Source organism: Akebia trifoliata, chromosome 10 (assembly GCF_017979445.1).
Source record: "Akebia trifoliata isolate Shusen 1 chromosome 10, ASM1797944v1, whole genome shotgun sequence".
NCBI lineage: Eukaryota > Viridiplantae > Streptophyta > Magnoliopsida > Ranunculales > Lardizabalaceae > Akebia > Akebia trifoliata.
The window spans coordinates 28951523-28969737 of record NC_141384.1 but is presented as its reverse complement, the minus strand read 5'-3'; the positions used below and the strand labels follow the sequence as shown (position 1 = coordinate 28969737).

The 18215-nt window shown below is 33.1% G+C and overlaps 1 protein-coding gene and 2 pseudogenes across 1 annotated transcript; all 3 read right to left on the bottom strand.

Moving 5' to 3' along the window:
* Positions 1-1558: 1558 nt before the first annotated feature.
* On the bottom strand, positions 1559-2411 carry LOC147393655 (thaumatin-like protein pseudogene; annotated as a pseudogene).
* A 9059-nt stretch (positions 2412-11470) lies between these two features.
* On the bottom strand, positions 11471-12249 carry LOC147393654 (thaumatin-like protein; annotated as a pseudogene).
* A 2861-nt stretch (positions 12250-15110) lies between these two features.
* Positions 15111-15950, bottom strand: LOC147393653 (thaumatin-like protein). Its single transcript, XM_086456713.1, has one exon. The coding sequence runs from the start codon at positions 15895-15897 to the stop codon at positions 15235-15237; it is 663 nt and encodes a 220-aa protein (XP_086312839.1). The 5' UTR covers positions 15898-15950; the 3' UTR covers positions 15111-15234.
* Between the last annotated feature and the right edge of the window lie 2265 nt (positions 15951-18215).

Below are 18215 nucleotides of genomic sequence, written 5' to 3'. Positions count from 1 at the left end.
GAGAATTAAAATGAACAATTTACTGGAACGAGAGTTTTTGCAAAAGTAACTCACATTTTGAAAAAAATCGCAAGAAAATAAGTGAATGATTGAGAAAAAGTAAAAGTTGGGGGTGCCAATAGAAGCTCTCTCATTTTTTTTAATTTTTTTTTTATAACTAGATTTCTAGTTTTTGGGGTTTAAGAATTTATATATGCTTAATTGTAAAAAATATTGCTGAAATTGTTTGAACAAGGGTTATAATGTTTTGTGATGTTGAAATTATAATTTGAGCCAAGCCTTTGAAATGTGCAGAGTGTGTTTTAATCTTTCGCAGGGGTGTGCTAAATAACTTAACAAATTAGGGTGTGATAAGTAAAAATTGGGGTGCCAATAGAAGGCATTTACTTTTAAAGAAATTGCGAATCATTTAATGTGAGAGTAATCTGATATTTCAATGTGAGTTAGAGATAACAAGTTTCAACAACTTACAAATGGTCCAATTGAAAGAAATCTAAGTCATTGTAAAATCCGTCAACTAAAAGTGGTCCCTTCATATTTTGGTTTAATATTTATGGGTGTTTGTCTAAATCACCCAATATTTGAGGCACTCTTATGTTTTCAAAGAGATGATATGTCCCTCATACTCGATCAACTTAAAAAGCCCTCGAATTTTCTTTTAAAAGTTAGTCATCTTCAAGCCTTTGAATATGATATAATGATAAAAGATCAATTTTCATTTAATTATAGGAGACCGAGGTCAAGAGATATATCATTACTTTAAAAATATGAAAGGAATATCTCGAATATTCTTCAAATCGTAGACAGGAAAGTCATGTAAAGGAAAGGATTTCTTCAAAATTTTAAAAATCAGACCCCCTGAAAGTTGAAATCATCAAAAGTCAATTCATTTCAGTTCACGGTCAAGTTGATTTATTTGTATACCTACCTCATCAACCCTGACTAAATTAGCTAGGAAAAATTCTAATCTCAAACTATGTTATGGGGCTATGAGCCAATATAGCCACATAACGCAATGTTCAATTAGGATTGTTAATGGATTGGGTCCAGCTCGGATTAAGGTAGATCTAAAATCAATTCGAGAATTATTGTTTCAGTCAGATAACACACCCCGATAAAAAATAAAAATCAGATTAGATTATTGTCGGGTGAGATTTTTTTATGATACCGATAAGATTATAATTGGGTCTAGTCTGAATAGGGTTAAATCACATTTGATATGTAAAATATATATGTAAACTATGTATATTTAAATATTTATGACATATTATGATTTTTACAACATGCCAAATTCTTTCTATTTATGATTTTTACCCATTCAACCTATCTATTTTTCTTGCTTAGATCCATTTGTAAAAATCTTTGTTTCTTAGTGCTCAAATCCATATTCGATATGGAGTTGGGTCGATTTATAACTTAAGCTAATAATTAGGTTGTCATTTGGGTTAAGGACTTTGGGCTATTGATAACAAAATGAAATAGACCATCTCAACATTCTCAGTTATTCAAGTCAAGTCCATCTAATTATGTCCTTCATGCAACTAAAGGTAACCTAAAATTTTCATAAAGCTAACACAGCATTGTACGACTTTTATTTCACTACTATTCGAATCCCGAGAATCAGATTTGAAAGAGCTATTTTAGATCGCAGCCGTACATATTTAATATAATAAGGAAATTAGAAAAGAGGCCCTTATGGGCAAAATACAACCCTATAGTTAGTACCACCAGGGCAAGTGAAGGTACTAGTGGCATCATCCTTAGGGTAACTATAAGCATCAGGGCACCTATCCTTGAAGAACTTTGAAAAATCGGTAGGCCCACAATTCCCGGAATTGCAACAATACTCGTCGGTCTTAAATACGGTACACGGGTTATTACAACCGCCAGGTGCTTGTAATTCGTTTGGGCATTGTCCATTAATGTCAGCAGTACACTTGATGCTGCGACAACCGCTGAAGTCCATTGGGATGTTAAATCCATCGACAAGTGAGATATCGAAAAAATCCATGTTATTGAATTGGTTTAGTGCATATTCAGCAAGTGTGTTTGGTGGTTGTCCATAGCCTTGGCATTCGAGGAGACCATTGCAATCTCCGGTTTGACAACTTCCGTGCCCACTTCCGTCAAAATTGCAGTTGGTTCGACCCCAAATTCGGGCTTGTGTAGTACCTGCATTGACGTTGATGGTCCATGATTCGCCATTATTTAGACGTTGGCCACCACCGGGTGTGGCGGCGGCCCAGACTGTGTAGGGACATTGGTTTCGGATCTCAAAGGTAGCTGCATGGTTGAAGGTGAAGAGGAGAGAAGAAAAGAGGGAGAAGGAAACAAGGAGATTACTTAAGAAGCTCATGTTTTTGCTACACTAAGAAGGATCGTCTAATGAGTTTTTGTGTGTAATGGTGTTACGAGGCAGTGGTGGTATTTATAGATGTTGTGGTTGGCCTTGTTTCCTTGCTTTGTGTTATTTTGTTGGGAAAATTTAAAGATTTTGTTGACTTGGCTTGATGACGTCCAATAAAATAGACTTTAGTCCCTATTCTATAAAATATTGCCTTTTAAATCAAATATAAGGAAAGATCTATCTGCCCTTTAAATTAGATTAAAGGAAAGATCAAACTAAAGCAAGTTTGAATAGTTTCTAGCAATTTAGTCTCCAAGGGAAAATTTGGATCACAACCTTCAAATAGTGTGGAATTTCCATGCAATGTCGGAAATTTTAGTAGTCTGCAAGACTTAATTATTATAGTGGGCCTAATTTTATATATAAATGGTCTTCTAGCACAATGCCAAAAAGTCCAAATTTGATGGCCTCGGGCCGTCAAATTTCATAAAATTCGATGATCAAGAGATTGAATTTTTCATTGTCAATTTTTTTTTCAGCGAATCAAAACTGTCAAATTAATGAAGGATGAGAGAAATTTGACAGATCTAAGCTATCAAATCTGGGAACATCAGGAATTTCGACGGTCCTAGACCATCAAAATTCAATTTCTAAAATTCGTGGGTCTTGACCCGTCAATTTTTTCTATCGAATTTTCCAATTTTCATGTAGTGTAAGTTCATTCCAAAGCCATTGATCTTGCATTTAAGGTGTTGAAGTATAGTAAAAGGACTAATCCATTAATAGTAGAGCTAAGATGGGAGGAGAAAACACATTTTCCTAATGATAAGTACAAGTCTTTTAGGGATCCATATTTATGTCAATGTGGAAAATTGTGGTGTTTGGGTGTGCAATGTTTCAAAATTGCAGGAACATGGCATATGATAAAATGTTCTCAAAATTAATCAATTTCGATGAGAACATTAAGTCGTTGATAGATTGAGTAGGGGGAGTGACACTAAAATATGCTAAACAAGATCATGAATAGGCTTGGCCCAACAAGAATGGTTACGTGTAACCTACAATTACATGACTCAAATGTAATATGTGTGTGGACATTAGCAATCTCCATCACATTCGCTTTCTAAAAATACCTCTGCTCATTTTATCTTTTAGTGAAAAAATAAAAATATGCTGGATGATTTTGACACCCCTCTATATTTTTAATAATATTTGAGATACCCTATCAAACTTATAATATGCCCCACTTTGAGTTTCTTCCAAATGGACCCGTGTGACCACCATGAGCAAGATCTAAATTAGATGCCTCAAACAAGCTCTCCGTTTTTTGGACCCCTTGTTCTTTCATTCAAGAATTGCCCCTATTCTAAAAAACCATATCGATTCTCTTCAGAACTGGAATTAGATCAAACCTAATCAATGCCATGCTATAGTTCTTGAAGTATGGCTTGACTTTCGCCCTTTGTCCTTGTCCCTCTTCTCTAAACTGACAAAAGATAAATTAATTTTAATATATTTAATTATATTTATAATCTATCATTTTTTACCTTGCCTTAATGCCTTATAAAAAATCCTATAATTTTTCATAAAAATATATCATTGTCAAGGGTTTCAAAAATACTATCTTGTTCTTTAGGTTTTAATGTTAAGATTGTTACTTTTGTGATGAAAGATTAGAGAAAATAAAAAGAAAATGATGTGAAATAAAATAAGAAAATAAATTATAAATATTGTAAAATACTAACTTAATATTTAAATGAGCGAGACTTGTATTTGACATAATTGCCTTAAGACAAATTTCACCCTTGCGTGCACATCGCATGCATATATACGCACTACGGTTTTTCGGACCAATGGGTCCAAATTCCTTTTAGAACCCATAGTCCTCACGTGCGTGTGGGCTTGACTCATATTTTTCTCACACTTATTATACTACGTGAGAACTTTTATATAAAAGTTACACTCTTTAGTTGTTTCTATCCGATGCAGGACTAAAATTTTACAAAACTTACAGACAAACCACTTAACTTTTACTTTAATTTATTTTTTATTTTTTATTTTTTACTTTTACTTTCACTTACATTCAAATATTAGGATAAATCCCACATTAACCCAACAATGATTAGCCTAAAAGATATTACCTTTAGAGTTTGAAGATTTTTTGTTTTAAGAAGAGAAATATTTTTGGTTTCGAGTTAAAGAAGAGGGTAATCAAACTAAACAGCAAGTTTGGATGGCTTCTAGGTAGATCCTGATCTAGATAAAAGTATAAGATTAGTCAAATCTCCAACGGAAAATGTGGATCTGATGCAGCAACAACATAATAATAAAAAAATTTTGCAACCAATAGCAGTCCAAAGAATTATAGACAAAGATGTCCACGTTTGTGGATCACGATTCACGCCCAAACAAGTTTAGAAGGATTTTGTAGGACAACAATTAGTTATTTATTCTTTAATATTAAATAATAAAAAAAAACTCCTCTAACAATGACTTATAATTAAAATAGAATAATCTATCAAAACGGTAGAGTTTTTGAAATTAATTCTAAAAACGGTACACTGTAGCAATTAATTCTAAAAACGGTAAATTTACCGTTTTCGGAATTAATATTTTTTACCAAAACGGTAAAAACAGTAAAATATTTTTTTATATACCGAAAATACCCTTTTTTTGTTTTACATATATATTTACAATTTTAACTTTAAAAAAATGAAAATCCAACTAAAAAGATTCACTCTCTTTCGGTAATCCAACAATCATATGTATTTTTATTTTTTTTTTATCGAAATCAATTTTATTTTTGTAATTTCAGTCAAAAAATAAAAAAGGGCATTTTCGGTATTAAAAAATACATTTTACTGTTTTTACCGTTTTTGGTAAAAAAAATTAATTCCGAAAACGGTAAATTTACCGTTTTCGAAATTAAATGCTACAGTGTACTGTTTTGGTAAATAAACGAAAAATTGTGCATGTTTTGGTAAATCTGCCATTAAAATAAGCGTCCTAGATGGACTAGACTACTTGTTGGTGAAGAGAGCAACATTCTAATTAAATAAAAAATAATGAATTCTAAAACAAATATACTTCTTACCTTAATACAATCTTAAACTTAATTATTAGAGTGGGCCTAATTTCATGTATAAATGGTCTTCTAGGTTCATTCCTTAGCCATTGATCTTGAATTCTAAGGTGTTGAAGTATAGTAAAAGGACTAATCATTAAAAGTAGATCTAAGATGGGAAGAGAAAACACATTTTTCTAGTGATTAGTACAAGTCTATTAAGGATCCATATTTATGTCAATATGGAAAATTGTGGTGTTTGGGTGTGCAATGTTTGTCAAAATTGCAGGAGCGTGACATGTGAAAAAATGGACCACTTGTGTGAAACCAAAAGGACATTGAAATTAATCAGTTTTAATGTTGTTGATAGATTGAGTAGGGGGAGTGACAATAAAATATGCTCTACAAGATCATGAATAGGCTTGGTCCAACAAGAATGGTTACGCAGAGCCTAAAATTACACGACTCAAATGTAATATGTCTATAGACATTAGCAATCTCCGTCACATTCATTTTCTAATAATACCCCTACTCATTTAATCATTTAGTGAAAAAATAAAGGTGTGTTGGATGATTTTGACACCCCTCTACATTTTGATGAACATTGAGATACTCTAATATTTCAAACTTATAATATACTCCAGTTTGAGTTTCTTCCAAATGGACCCGTGTGACCACCATGAGTGAGATCCAAGTCAGATGCGTCAAGCAAACTCTCCGTTTTCGGACCCTTGTGTTCTTTCATTCAAGAATTGCCCCTATTCTAAAAACCATATCCATTCTCTTTGAAACTGGAATTAGATCAAACTTAATCAATGCCATGCTATAGTTCCTGAACTATGGCTTGACTTTCACCCTTTATGCTCGTTCCTCTTCTCTAAACTGACAACAAGATAAATTAATTTAATTAGTCTATCGTTTTTAACCTTGCCTTAATGCCTTATAAAAGATCCTAGAATTTTTCATAAAGATATATAACCGTGAAGGGTTTCAAAAAGGCTATCTTTTTCTTTTGGTTTGTATGTTAAGATTGTTACTTCTGTAATAAAATATTAGAGAAAATAAAAAGAAAATGATGTGAAATGATATAAGAAAATAAATTATAAATATTATAAAATACTATCTTAACATTTAAATGTCTGAAAAATAGAATTCACTCCTACGCGTGCATTGCATGCGCACACACATATTAAGATTTTTCGGATCAATAGATTCAAATTCCTTTTAGAACTCATGGGCCCTCATGTGCGTGTGAACTTGACCCGTATCTTTATCGCACTTACTGCATTATGTGAGAGCTTCTATATAAGAGTTACATTATTTAGTTCTTTCTAATCGGTGTGAGACTAAAATTTTACACCACAACTTACAAACAAACCACATAACTCTTATTTCAACTTTTATTTTTTATTTTTGCTTTTGCTTTTAATGTTACTTTCACTTTCCATTCAAACATTAGGATAAATCCCACATTAGTCCAACAATGATTAGCCTAAAAGATATTACCCTTAGAGTTTGAAGATTTTTTGCTTTAAGAAGAGAATGATTTTTGGTTTCAAGTTAAAGAAGAGGGTATTCAAGTTCTTTTGCATTAGTCTACTAGAGAAAATCTAGGTCAAGGGGGTATGTAGGCATTTTGGTGAATCTTTGAGATACACTGTTTTTTTAAACTATAATGTTGTCCTCTTGAATGAGGTCTTCTCTCATATGCTATCGAGATGACCTAAATGTCCTTTTCTTCAATCTCTAATTTAAGAAATAAAAAAACACTTTCGAATTTTTCTCCCCAAAATCCGAGCTCCGCCTGTATTTAAGGGACAATGGCCATATATGCCTAGTTTTTGGAATATTGGACCAAACCGTCACAATGTGAAAAAAGCCCAAATTTGACGGTCTTGGACTGTCAAATTACATAAAATTCGACAGACCAAGAGGTCAAATTGGTGTTGAATTTTTCATTGTCAATTTTTTTTTTTCGACAGGTCAAAACTGTCAAATTAATGAAGGATGAGAGAAATTCGACATATCTAAGCCGTCAAATCTGGGAACATCAAGCTTTTCGACGGTCCTAGACTGTCAAAATTCAGTTTCTAAAATTCGTGGGCCTTGGCCCGTCAAATTTTTATGTCGAATTTTCTAATTTTCACGTAGTGCGTTCTCCAAATGAGAATATATCTACTAAAAGACATTTAAAAAAAAAAATTGGATACTATGAGGATCTTTAGAAATAGCTTTTAATTAAAAGCATAACTACCCTTTTGAACAACATTCCAACATTTTAATTAAATTGCCTCACCCTACCCTTTCCAATTATGATGATGAACATTAGAGATACCCTTGTGCATTTCAAAAATGATGACAAGCTCCTTTACATCATTCTTTTCTTATAGGTCAATGGAAAATGACTAAAGACCTTTGATTTTTTTTTTTTTTCTCAAAAATCTGTTAGATGATGGTGATAAGTTGATTTTTTTTCCCAAATACATCTTTAATCTCTTGGCAAAAAAATTGAATAATGATTTTCTGATTCTCACTTCAAAATATCCTCCCATACTCTCCTCACATGGCATGTGTTAGAACCATAGATTTTCCTTGGGATACACAACTGCACATATTTATGGGGATGTAAAGTGTTGTATCCCACGGAAAAAAAATCTATAGTTCTAGCACATGCCACGTCAGGAGAGTATGTTAGAGGAGGAGTAAGAAAATCACGACTCTAAAAATATAATTATTTTAAGGATAATTTCGGTACAAAATCTTGATTTTACTAAACAAGTGTTGTTCAACCTCTAGGATGATGATGATGGATATTGTGATCATCATTCCAATAATAATGATTATTATCACATCACCACCACCATGATCATTAGGGGTGGATCCAGAATTTTACCCACGTGGGGGATACTAATAATATTAGTGGAGAATTTTTTGTCGGGGTAACGAGAAATGAAAATTTTTGTGTGGGGGCACACTACATGACAGCTGGAAAATTCTACAGAAAAAATTGACAGGCCAAGGCCCACAAATTTTAGAATTTGAATTTGGACGGTCTAGGGCCGTCGAAATTCTTGATGTTCCCAGATTTGATGGTTTAGAGCTGTCGAATTTCTCTCATCCTTCATTAATTTGATAGATTTGGCCCGTTGAAAAAAAAAAATTTGACAATGAAAAATTCGACGCCAATTCGACCTCTTGTTCTATCGAATTTTATGAAATTTGATGGCTCACGACCGTCAAATTTGAGCTTTTTTCACATTGTGGCACTAGCAGCAGTTTCTTTTTATTAGCATTTGTTAACTGTCTCAACAGTTCATTAAACCCCAGATTTTGAAAATTCCTGTGAGGGCAAGTGCCCCCACTGTAAATCCACCCCTGATCATCATCATCTCACATTAGTCTTCGTCATCGTCATTGTCTAAGAGGTTGAAGAAGTTTAATTTTAGAGAAATGCCAAGGGTTTTTAGGTCATTTTTTATTAATAATAAGAACAGACCATGTCAACAGGCTTGTCATTAGTTTTTAAATTCATAGGGGTATATCTAATATTCATCAAAAAGTGGAGGGTCAGGTTGGGGCAATTTTTTTAACGTTTTGAAATGTCGTTGAATATGGGAAAATTCTCACTTTAGTACATTATTCTTTTTAATTCTCGAATTATGTTTTTTAGGTCATTTTTATATATCAACAAGATGTTCACTTTTTGAATAAATATCAACAATCTCTCTACCTTTTAATCAATGAGATCTTTCGCAATGTTTTCGTAATTAAAATGAACATAATACTAGAACGGAAATTATAACAAAAGTTGCACAGTATGTATTCCAAAATATTCATCAAATCACAATCTTACTGTTATGGTAAATAATTAATTTTTTAAATGTGCATTTACGATAGAGGCAAAATCAATATTTCTTCTTAAAAATAATTGATTATTCCCGAGAATTAATTTATTACTTTCTTTTTAAATAATTTGGTATGTTTGCCTGTAATTCATCCCATGAATTGGTAGTATATCCTTTAAATATTATGTTTTTCTTAAAAAAAAATATTTTATCATAAGAAACCACTAACATTCAATCTATCGATTTTATTACAATATTGGTCGGATTAGGGTTGGTCTGGTTTTTGAAAGACTGAATTTTCAAATTTTGAATCATTTCTAAATGAATAGTTAGAAATCTTTGGTAAAAGAGCAATTAAATGTTGAATATTCTGGTATTTTGCTAGAATTTAGTATTATTAGACTGCGTTACATGCTTAAATGGACTTTTAAGTTCAAAAGCCATCGATCCTGATTCGTTATCCACAGTTATGATATCTAGGATTTTTTGGTGTCCAAATGAATGGTTAAGATGGAACTTTTCTGTAATCGAAATAGATTTTTTTGATCTATTATTTACGTGAAACGCGGAGAAGATAGAAAGTTTGTTACGCCACTTGGAGTCGTTTTTCGCTCACGAAGCTCAGTGAAATCTCTGGGTCCAACAATCACATGTACCCACGTGTATTGATGCCATTCTTAATTTACGAAACTACCCATTGTAAGCAAAAACAAAAAACGACTCATAATACCACGTGGAGTAGAGTTGGAGAAGAACGTCGCAGGAGGCTTGGGATGAGAGAATATTACCTAGAGATTCTCATATGAATTAGATGTGTCCCTAACATCAAATCATGTTTGATGAAACATAAGTCGTTAGTACGTATTAGAATATCAATTATAATGTAGTGTGTTAAGTTGCATCAAGATAAATCGAATTATTATCTTATTATTAGAATGTGTAATTGTTACGTTATAAAGTCATGTAACTTTCATTACACATAACCTTTATCTATTAATAAAATCTCATGGGAGAAGTAAGCATCCAGGAAGTTCATCATCTCAAACACGTCTATAATATTTCAGTTATTTTGAAAGTTTTATTAGTAGAAGAGGTAAGTTTGCGATATATAAGTCAGTCATGATTTATCTATAGGCCTATAAACCACATTTTTTATTTTAAAAAATAATTTCATGATGAAATACCCATATAAACCACACATACCAAGTAGATCAATATAAACTTGATAAATTTGGGGGCCCTTTGTAATATCATTTTTTTTTATTTGAGCATTGCATTTTTCCTTTTTTTGGTGGGTCGCACTTACCATCTCATCTGGTACGTGTACAATAGTTAAATAACTACCTTTTTGGTGGAGGAGTATATAGACATTCGAAGTCATGACCTAAGAAGTAAACCCAGTCAGTCGTGTCATCACAGTTACCTCCTGATTAGATCAATGTATGATAGTACCCAAATCGAATAAAAATAATTACGCCCAAATCATGTTTGTTTGTTAGACAAAATAATAGACTTTATATATTTAACCAAATTATACAATACAAATTACACACTTTCTCACATTTTATTGGCCTAGTCCTCGATTCAAAACCAAATTTATTATATTGGATTTCGAGTCTGATATGGTCCATTATATTGAGAGTCCTAGCTAGTGCCCATTAACCACTAAATATGATGCTAACCATTAGTGATGCCGTTAATTTTTAGCACCCTCAAACCAAGCCTAGTCAGAAAGAGTGGCTGCATCAATTAGTCAATCAATAGTACTTAAATACACAAAATTTGTATTGATTTTGGAGATACCTCTTCAACATGAAAATAAAGAAACAAATCAAATAAGACATTTAGGTGGTTCGACAACAATTCCTATGTCCATGGGCAGATCCAATCTTTTTCTTTGCTATAAGATCAAATAATACATTTACGTGGTGCGACAACAACAGCAATGATAAACTCAAGTTCAATCCCTAACCTAAACCCCGAAATTCTTGTACATCCCTCTCCATGTCTCTTATATAAAACTATTCAAATCCTAATCCAACGACTAAAAGATGCATAAATAACACAAAACAATACCCACTGATCAATTTTTTTTTTCTGGCTTAGATTCATTTGTGAATATCTTTATTTCATTATATTATGATGAACCATCTCAAAATTTTCTATAATGCATGAAGTAAAGTCGAGTCCATCTATCAAATTTTAAAATTTGAAGCTTTCACAAATACATGTGCCATACTCTTCGAATCCCGAGGATTGGACTCGAAAAACTTATTTAAGATTGATGGAGAGTACATAGTGATTACAAGGGTAACAAAGCCTCTTATGGGCAGAATACAATCCTATAGTTAGTACCAAGAGGGCAAGTGAAGGTGCTAGTGCCACCATCATTATTAGGAAAACTGAAAGCATCAGGGCACCTTTCCTTGAAGAACCTAGAAAAGTTGGTAGGTCCACAGTTCCCCGTATTACAGCAATACTCATTGGTCTGAAACACATTACATGGGCTATTACAACCTCCCGGTACACGTAACTCATTGGGGGCATTGGCCGTTGATGTCAGCCGTACATTTGATGCTGCGACAAGCACTGAAGTCCATAGGAATGTTAAATCCATCGACGAGAGAAATGTCAAAAAGATCCAAGTTGTTTAATTGAGCATATTCCGCTAGGGTGTTTGGTGGTGCACTATGGCCTGAGGTGCACTCGAGGAGTCCGTTGCAGTCTCCGGTTTGACAGTTTCCGCGCCCATTTACATCAAAAGTGCAATTGGTTCGACCCCAAAAGTGAGCTGTTGTGGTGCTAGAGTTGAGGTTGATGGTCCATGATTCGCCATTATTGAGTTGTCGGCCACCACCTGGTACGGCTGCGGCCCAAACTGTGTAAGGACATTTGTTTTGGATCTCGAAGATTGTTGCATGGGTGAAGGTGAAGAGGGAGAAGTAGAAGAAGACTAGGAGGTTACTTAAGAAACTCATGTTTTGGTAACTAAGAAGAATCTTCATGAGCTTCTCTATGTATGATTTTGTGAGTAGAAGTTCGTATAACTATAGATTTAAGAGAGATGGGGGGGGGGGGGGGGGGGGAGACGGTTTCTTGCTTACGTGTTAGTATTGTTGGAAAAGTCAAAATATTTTGTTGACCTGACTTGTTGACTGAAAAAGATGATCATTAAAGGGTTCTATCCGAACAATATTGATCTTTGAATGTAAGGTAAGATGAGATTAGACGGCAAGTTTGAACAGTTATATCTACAGATGAAAATTGGAGACCGACCTGAAAAAGTGTGGATGACAAGAATTTCCAAGCAATGTTGAAAATTTTTGTAGAGTCATGACAAAATGACTCGTCAGGTGGCAAATTCAATCTACTCACTGACGTGATAAGTTTGAAATCGTAGATTTGTACATCTTGATGTACACGATTACACTTCCCTATTTATTTTTTTAAATGTATCCCGAGGCAGAAAGATCTACGATTTCCAAACTTGTCCACTTGTTGATTGAGTATGCCAACTGGTGAGTCATTTTATCATAACTCATTTTTGTAAATGTTGTAGCCAGAGTTACTAAAGTGAGCATATTTTGGTAAATATTGTAGCCATTGGCTATACATCCTAAGGTAAATTACCATTTCGTTGTTGAATATGATGAAATTCTGAGTTTGTTACATTGTTCATTTTAATTCTTAAAACGTGTTTTCGAGCAAGTTCGCTTGTAGGTATTCTAATTTAAAGTGACAATCTTGCTGATCAAAAGTGGCAAACTCGTTGATAAATTACTAATGATCTCGCCATCAAGAAATAAGGATAGTTGTTTTTTTGAATTTACCAGTGAGATCGTCACTTTAAAATCAACGATACATGATTTTTAAATTTATGGACAAATTTATCACTTTTTTTTCAATGAGATCGTCATTTTAAGTTAAAATATTTATTGCCGAACTTACTAAAAAATATTGGGAATTAAAATGAACAGTTTACTGGAACCAGAGTTTTTGCAAAAGTTGCGCATGTTTTGAGAAAAATCTCAAAAAATTAAGTGGATGATTGAGAAAAAGTAAAGGTTGGAGGTGCCAATAAAATCTCTCTCATTTTTTTATTTTATTTTATTTTGTTATTGCTAGATTTTTATTTTTTGAGATTTAAGATTTTATATGAGCCTAATTGTAAAAAATATTAGTGAAATTGTTTGAACCATAGTTATGATGTTTGTGATGTTTTGATTATAATTTGAGCCAAACCTTTGAAATGTACAAAGAGTGTTTTAATTGGAGTGTGATAAATAATTTAATAAATTGGAGTGTGATAAGTAATGTGAGAGTAATCTGATCTTTCAATGTCAGTTAAAGATACTTTTTGGCAAGTTTCAATGGTTTACATATGGTGAATATTTAAGGGTGATTTAGACATACGCCCCATGTTTTGCTGAATATTAGACATACCAGCCATGTTTTGAAAATGATGACATGCATCTCTTGACCTCAGTCTTTTAGATAGATTAAGGGCAAAGGACTTAAATACCCTCATCATTAATCTCTAGCCAAAAACTCATATTTTTTTCTCCAAAAATCAATCATCTTCAATGTCTTTGAATAAAAATTTAACCCTCATTATCTATTGTAAGATTGTATCTATTTCAAGTCTTCAACATTCAAATCTCAAGAAAAGATACAATTTTTGAGGAAGTATAAAATGATGAAATTTTAGATAGAAAAATCTAAGATATTTTACAAAAAGGAAGCAAAATAGAAAATGACGGATGAAAATAAGGTTGAATTTATTAAAATCAACTTAGAGGTTGAAGAGAAAAATCTGGGTTTTTGACTATAGATTAAAGTTGAGATTATTTGAATCTTTCCCCCTTAGTCTAGTTAGAAGACTGAGGTCTAGAGATGCATGTCATCAATCTCAAAACATAAGGGTGTATGTCTAAATCACCCAATATTTAAAGTACTCTTATATTTTCAAACAGATGATATGTCCCTCACACTTGATCGATTTAAAAAGTCCTTGAATTTTCTTTTAAAAGTTAGTCATCTTCAACCTTTTGAATATGATACAACGACAAAAGATCATTTTTCATTTATTTATAAGAGACCAAAGTCAAGGGACATATCATCAATTTGAAAATATGAAAGGAACATCACGAATATTAATATTCTCCAAATCATAGATAGGAACGTTATGTAAAGGAAAGGATTTCTTCAAAATTTTAAAGTGACCAGGCCTCAAAAGTAGAAATCATCAAAAGTCAATTCATTTCATTTCATTTCACGGTCAAGTTGATTTATTTGCACATCTACCTCATCAACCCTGACTAAATTAGCTAGAAAAAATTCTAATCTCAAACCATGTTATGCGGCTATAATCAATTGGAGAATTATTGTATCAATCAGAGAACACACCCCGATAAAAAATAAAAATCAGACTAGACTATTGTCGGGTAAGATTTTTTATACGACTTCAATAAGATTATAATTGGATCAAGCCTGAATAGGATTAAATCACATTTGATATGCAAAAAATATATGTAAACGACATATATTTAAATATTTATGACATATTATGATTTTTACCGAGGTTAACCAATGTGCCAAAGTCTTCCTGTTTATGACTTTTACCCATTCAACCTATTTATTTTTCTTGCTTAGATCCATTTGTGAAAATCTTGGTTTCTTAGTGCTCAAATCCATATTGGATATGGAGTTGGGTCGATTTATAACCAGGGCTAATAATTGGGTTGAGGACTTTGGGCTATTAGTAACACCATCTCAACATTGTTTGTTATTCAAGTCAAGTCCATCTAATAATGTCTTTCATGAAAGTAAAGATAACTTAAAATTTTCATAAAGCTAACACAACATCGTACGACTTTTTATTTCACTACTATTTGAATCCCGAGGATCAGATTCGAAGGAGTTATTTAAGATCGCTGTCGTACATATTTAATAAAATAAGGAAAATAAAAAAGAGGCCCTTATGGGCAAAATATAACCTTATAGTTAGTACCACCAGGGCAAGTGAAGGTACTAGTGGGATCATCTTTAGGGTAACTATAAGCATCAGGGCATCTCTGCTTGAAGAACCTTGAAAATTCAGTGGGCCCACAATTCCCCGAATTGCAACAGTACTGATCCGTCTTAAATACAGTACAAGGGTTGTTACAACCACCGGGTGCCCGTAATTGACTCGGGCATTGGCCATTAATGTCAGCGGTACACTTGATGCTACGGCAACCACTGAAGTCCATCGGGATGTTAAATCCATCGACAAGAGAAATGTCGATGAAATCCAAGTTATTGAATTGGTTTAACGCGTATTCAGCTAATGTGTTTGGTGGTTGTCCATAGCCTTGGCATTGGAGGAGACCATTGCAATCTCCGGTTTGACAACGTCCACGCCCATTTGCGTCGAAATTGCAATTGGTTCGACCCCAAATACGGGCTTGTTTAGTGCCAGGGCTGACATTGATGGACCATACTTCGCCCCTATTCAGTCGTCGACCACCACCTGGTACGGCAGCGGCCCAGACTACATAGGGACAATTGTTCCGAATCTCGAAAGTGGCTGCATGGGTGAAGGTGAAGAAGAGAGTAAAAAAGAGAGAGAAGAAGACAAGGAGGCTACTTAAGAAGCTCATTTTGTTGGGTAACTAAGAAGGATTTGTTTTTTTGGTGTGTATGGTGTTGTAAGGCAAAGGTGGTATTTATAGATGTTGGATTGATTTGTTTCCTTGCTTATGAGTTATTAATATTATTGGAAAAATTAAAAAGATTTGTTGACTTGACTAGGTGATAGAAGGATAAGGAGGAAGAAATAAGGGAAATGAGGTCATCCATTATTGGATTAAATGGACTTTTGCGTAGTTTGCCTAGGCTAGATTATTTAAATGTAAGGTAAAGATCAAGCGAGACGACAAGTTTGAATAATCCACAGATCGAGCTATTATTCAAATTTTAAATCTCCAAAATAAATGTTGGGGGGCCACAACTTGAAAGTAAGTGGATAAGATTTGTTTAACTCTCTTAAATAAATAATTCGAAGGCTTTAAAGTGACAATTTCGCAAATCTGTGAAATTATCACTTTAAATTTGTTAAATACTCACTTTAAAAATCTTTGAATCCGCTGTCGATCTCGTTGTGGTAATTAAAATGAATAGGAAGCCAGAATTGTAAATTCGGCAAAAGTTGGTAACTTTTTCGTAAAGATCTAGAGTGGGTTGGCCGCCTTTATAAATTTCCATGTTGGAAATTTTGTTAAATGGTGTTCAAGATTACAACTGAGAAGTCAGGAAAAAACACAGATTTTCATAGGGATTAGTAAAGATTTTGCGGAAAACTGTAATGTTTGAAATTCTTGATTGTAAAGACTTTCAGAAGGTGATATCTGATCAAATGGATCACTACAGACATGGCATGTTCTAGGACCATAGATTGTCCTCAGGATACATAACTACACATATTTATGAATCTGAGGGTTTGATACCTCTTTATTCTTAGAAGGTTATCAACCTAGCTGACCGGACTAGGAGCCCCTTTAAGAGAGTTTGTTGTCACACAATATCTCCTTCTCCTGCACAGTGAAAGCCTAAACTCCCCAAGTCCTATCTCTCCTGCCACCAATCAAGAATAGAGTGAGATGAATCTTGTATGTGTGCTAAGCCCTTCCCTTTCTATTAACTAGGTATAGACGTCTTTTCCTACAATGGTTAAAAGTAAGAGGTACTCACTTTATATTTAATATACCATAATAGCTATAACCACTTTATATTTTAAATTGTCTAAAATAGTTAATTTAGTACCGATTAGTGTTGCATAGGCGGTATTAGAAATTATCTCAAAATATGATTAAATATAAATTATGAAAAATTATCAAGGTTGTTAGACTAAATCTTATGATCCGAAGTATAAATCAAGCAAGAACACAAGAATCTCACACGACACAAAATATATGTAGTTCGATCAAAGAATCGACCTACGTCCACGGGCAAAAATAATGATTTCACTATGTTAACCAAAGAATAACACGGTTACAATTTCTCTCTGTTTCTTGTATATTTCTTTCCCCCCATTAAGATTTCATCTCTTACCCTTTATATACTTAGGGTTATAAAGAGATTAAACGGGTCGAATCCAAAATCAAACCAAATGAGTCCAATATTTTGCCCAGGGACTTTGCCTCCCGGTTAAACGGGTCATGCGAGTCGTTAACGGATCTCAAAAGATCCGGGTTGAATCCACGACAACCCTCCACATATAAGAATAAAAGATATAACCAACAAAGGTTAATAATTCTAAGTCACCAATAAAAATAAAATTGAGTGTGTCATTAGGGCATAAAATAAGTTGTATTTGATCTGAAATTCGAGTCATCCAAACAAACCATTTAGCGGGTTTGGATCCTTGATGGAGACCTCTGAACAAAAAATGGGTTGAGTATGGTTTGATGTATCTAGACCCGACTCGGATTTGAGTTGGATACAAAACCATCCACATCAAAATAAATATTTCTTTTAAAATTGATTTTTTTTAAAAATACAGAGACAGTGACCTTAAAGACCTATATTTTTAAAAATATGTACCAAAAGGTCTTTTCTAAAAAATTATAGACTATTTAGTACACTTCTTATCAAATATTAATCTAAAAAAGATTTTTGAAGCGAAAATACCGTAATTATCCTTTTAACAATTTTTTAAGTTTAAATAAATATGTTTATCTGAGGTATTCCTATGTTTTAAAATTAATTACAAGTCCCTTGACTATGGTCATATCTTATATAACAATGGAAAAAGAAATCCTTATTTTCTCTTTTCAAAACTTTTATCTTTATAACTCACATAAATGATGATGAAGATGAGTGTGGTCATTAACATAATCATCGTCAAATGATTTGATTTATGTATGATAGATTTATTAAAATATATAAATAATTTTTAATAATTAAAATATAATTTTAA

Bases quoted from the DNA above. Each gene is read 5' to 3' on its own strand.
- LOC147393653 (XM_086456713.1), bottom strand. From the start codon at position 15,897: ATGAGCTTCTTAAGTAGCCTCCTTGTCTTCTTCTCTCTCTTTTTTACT.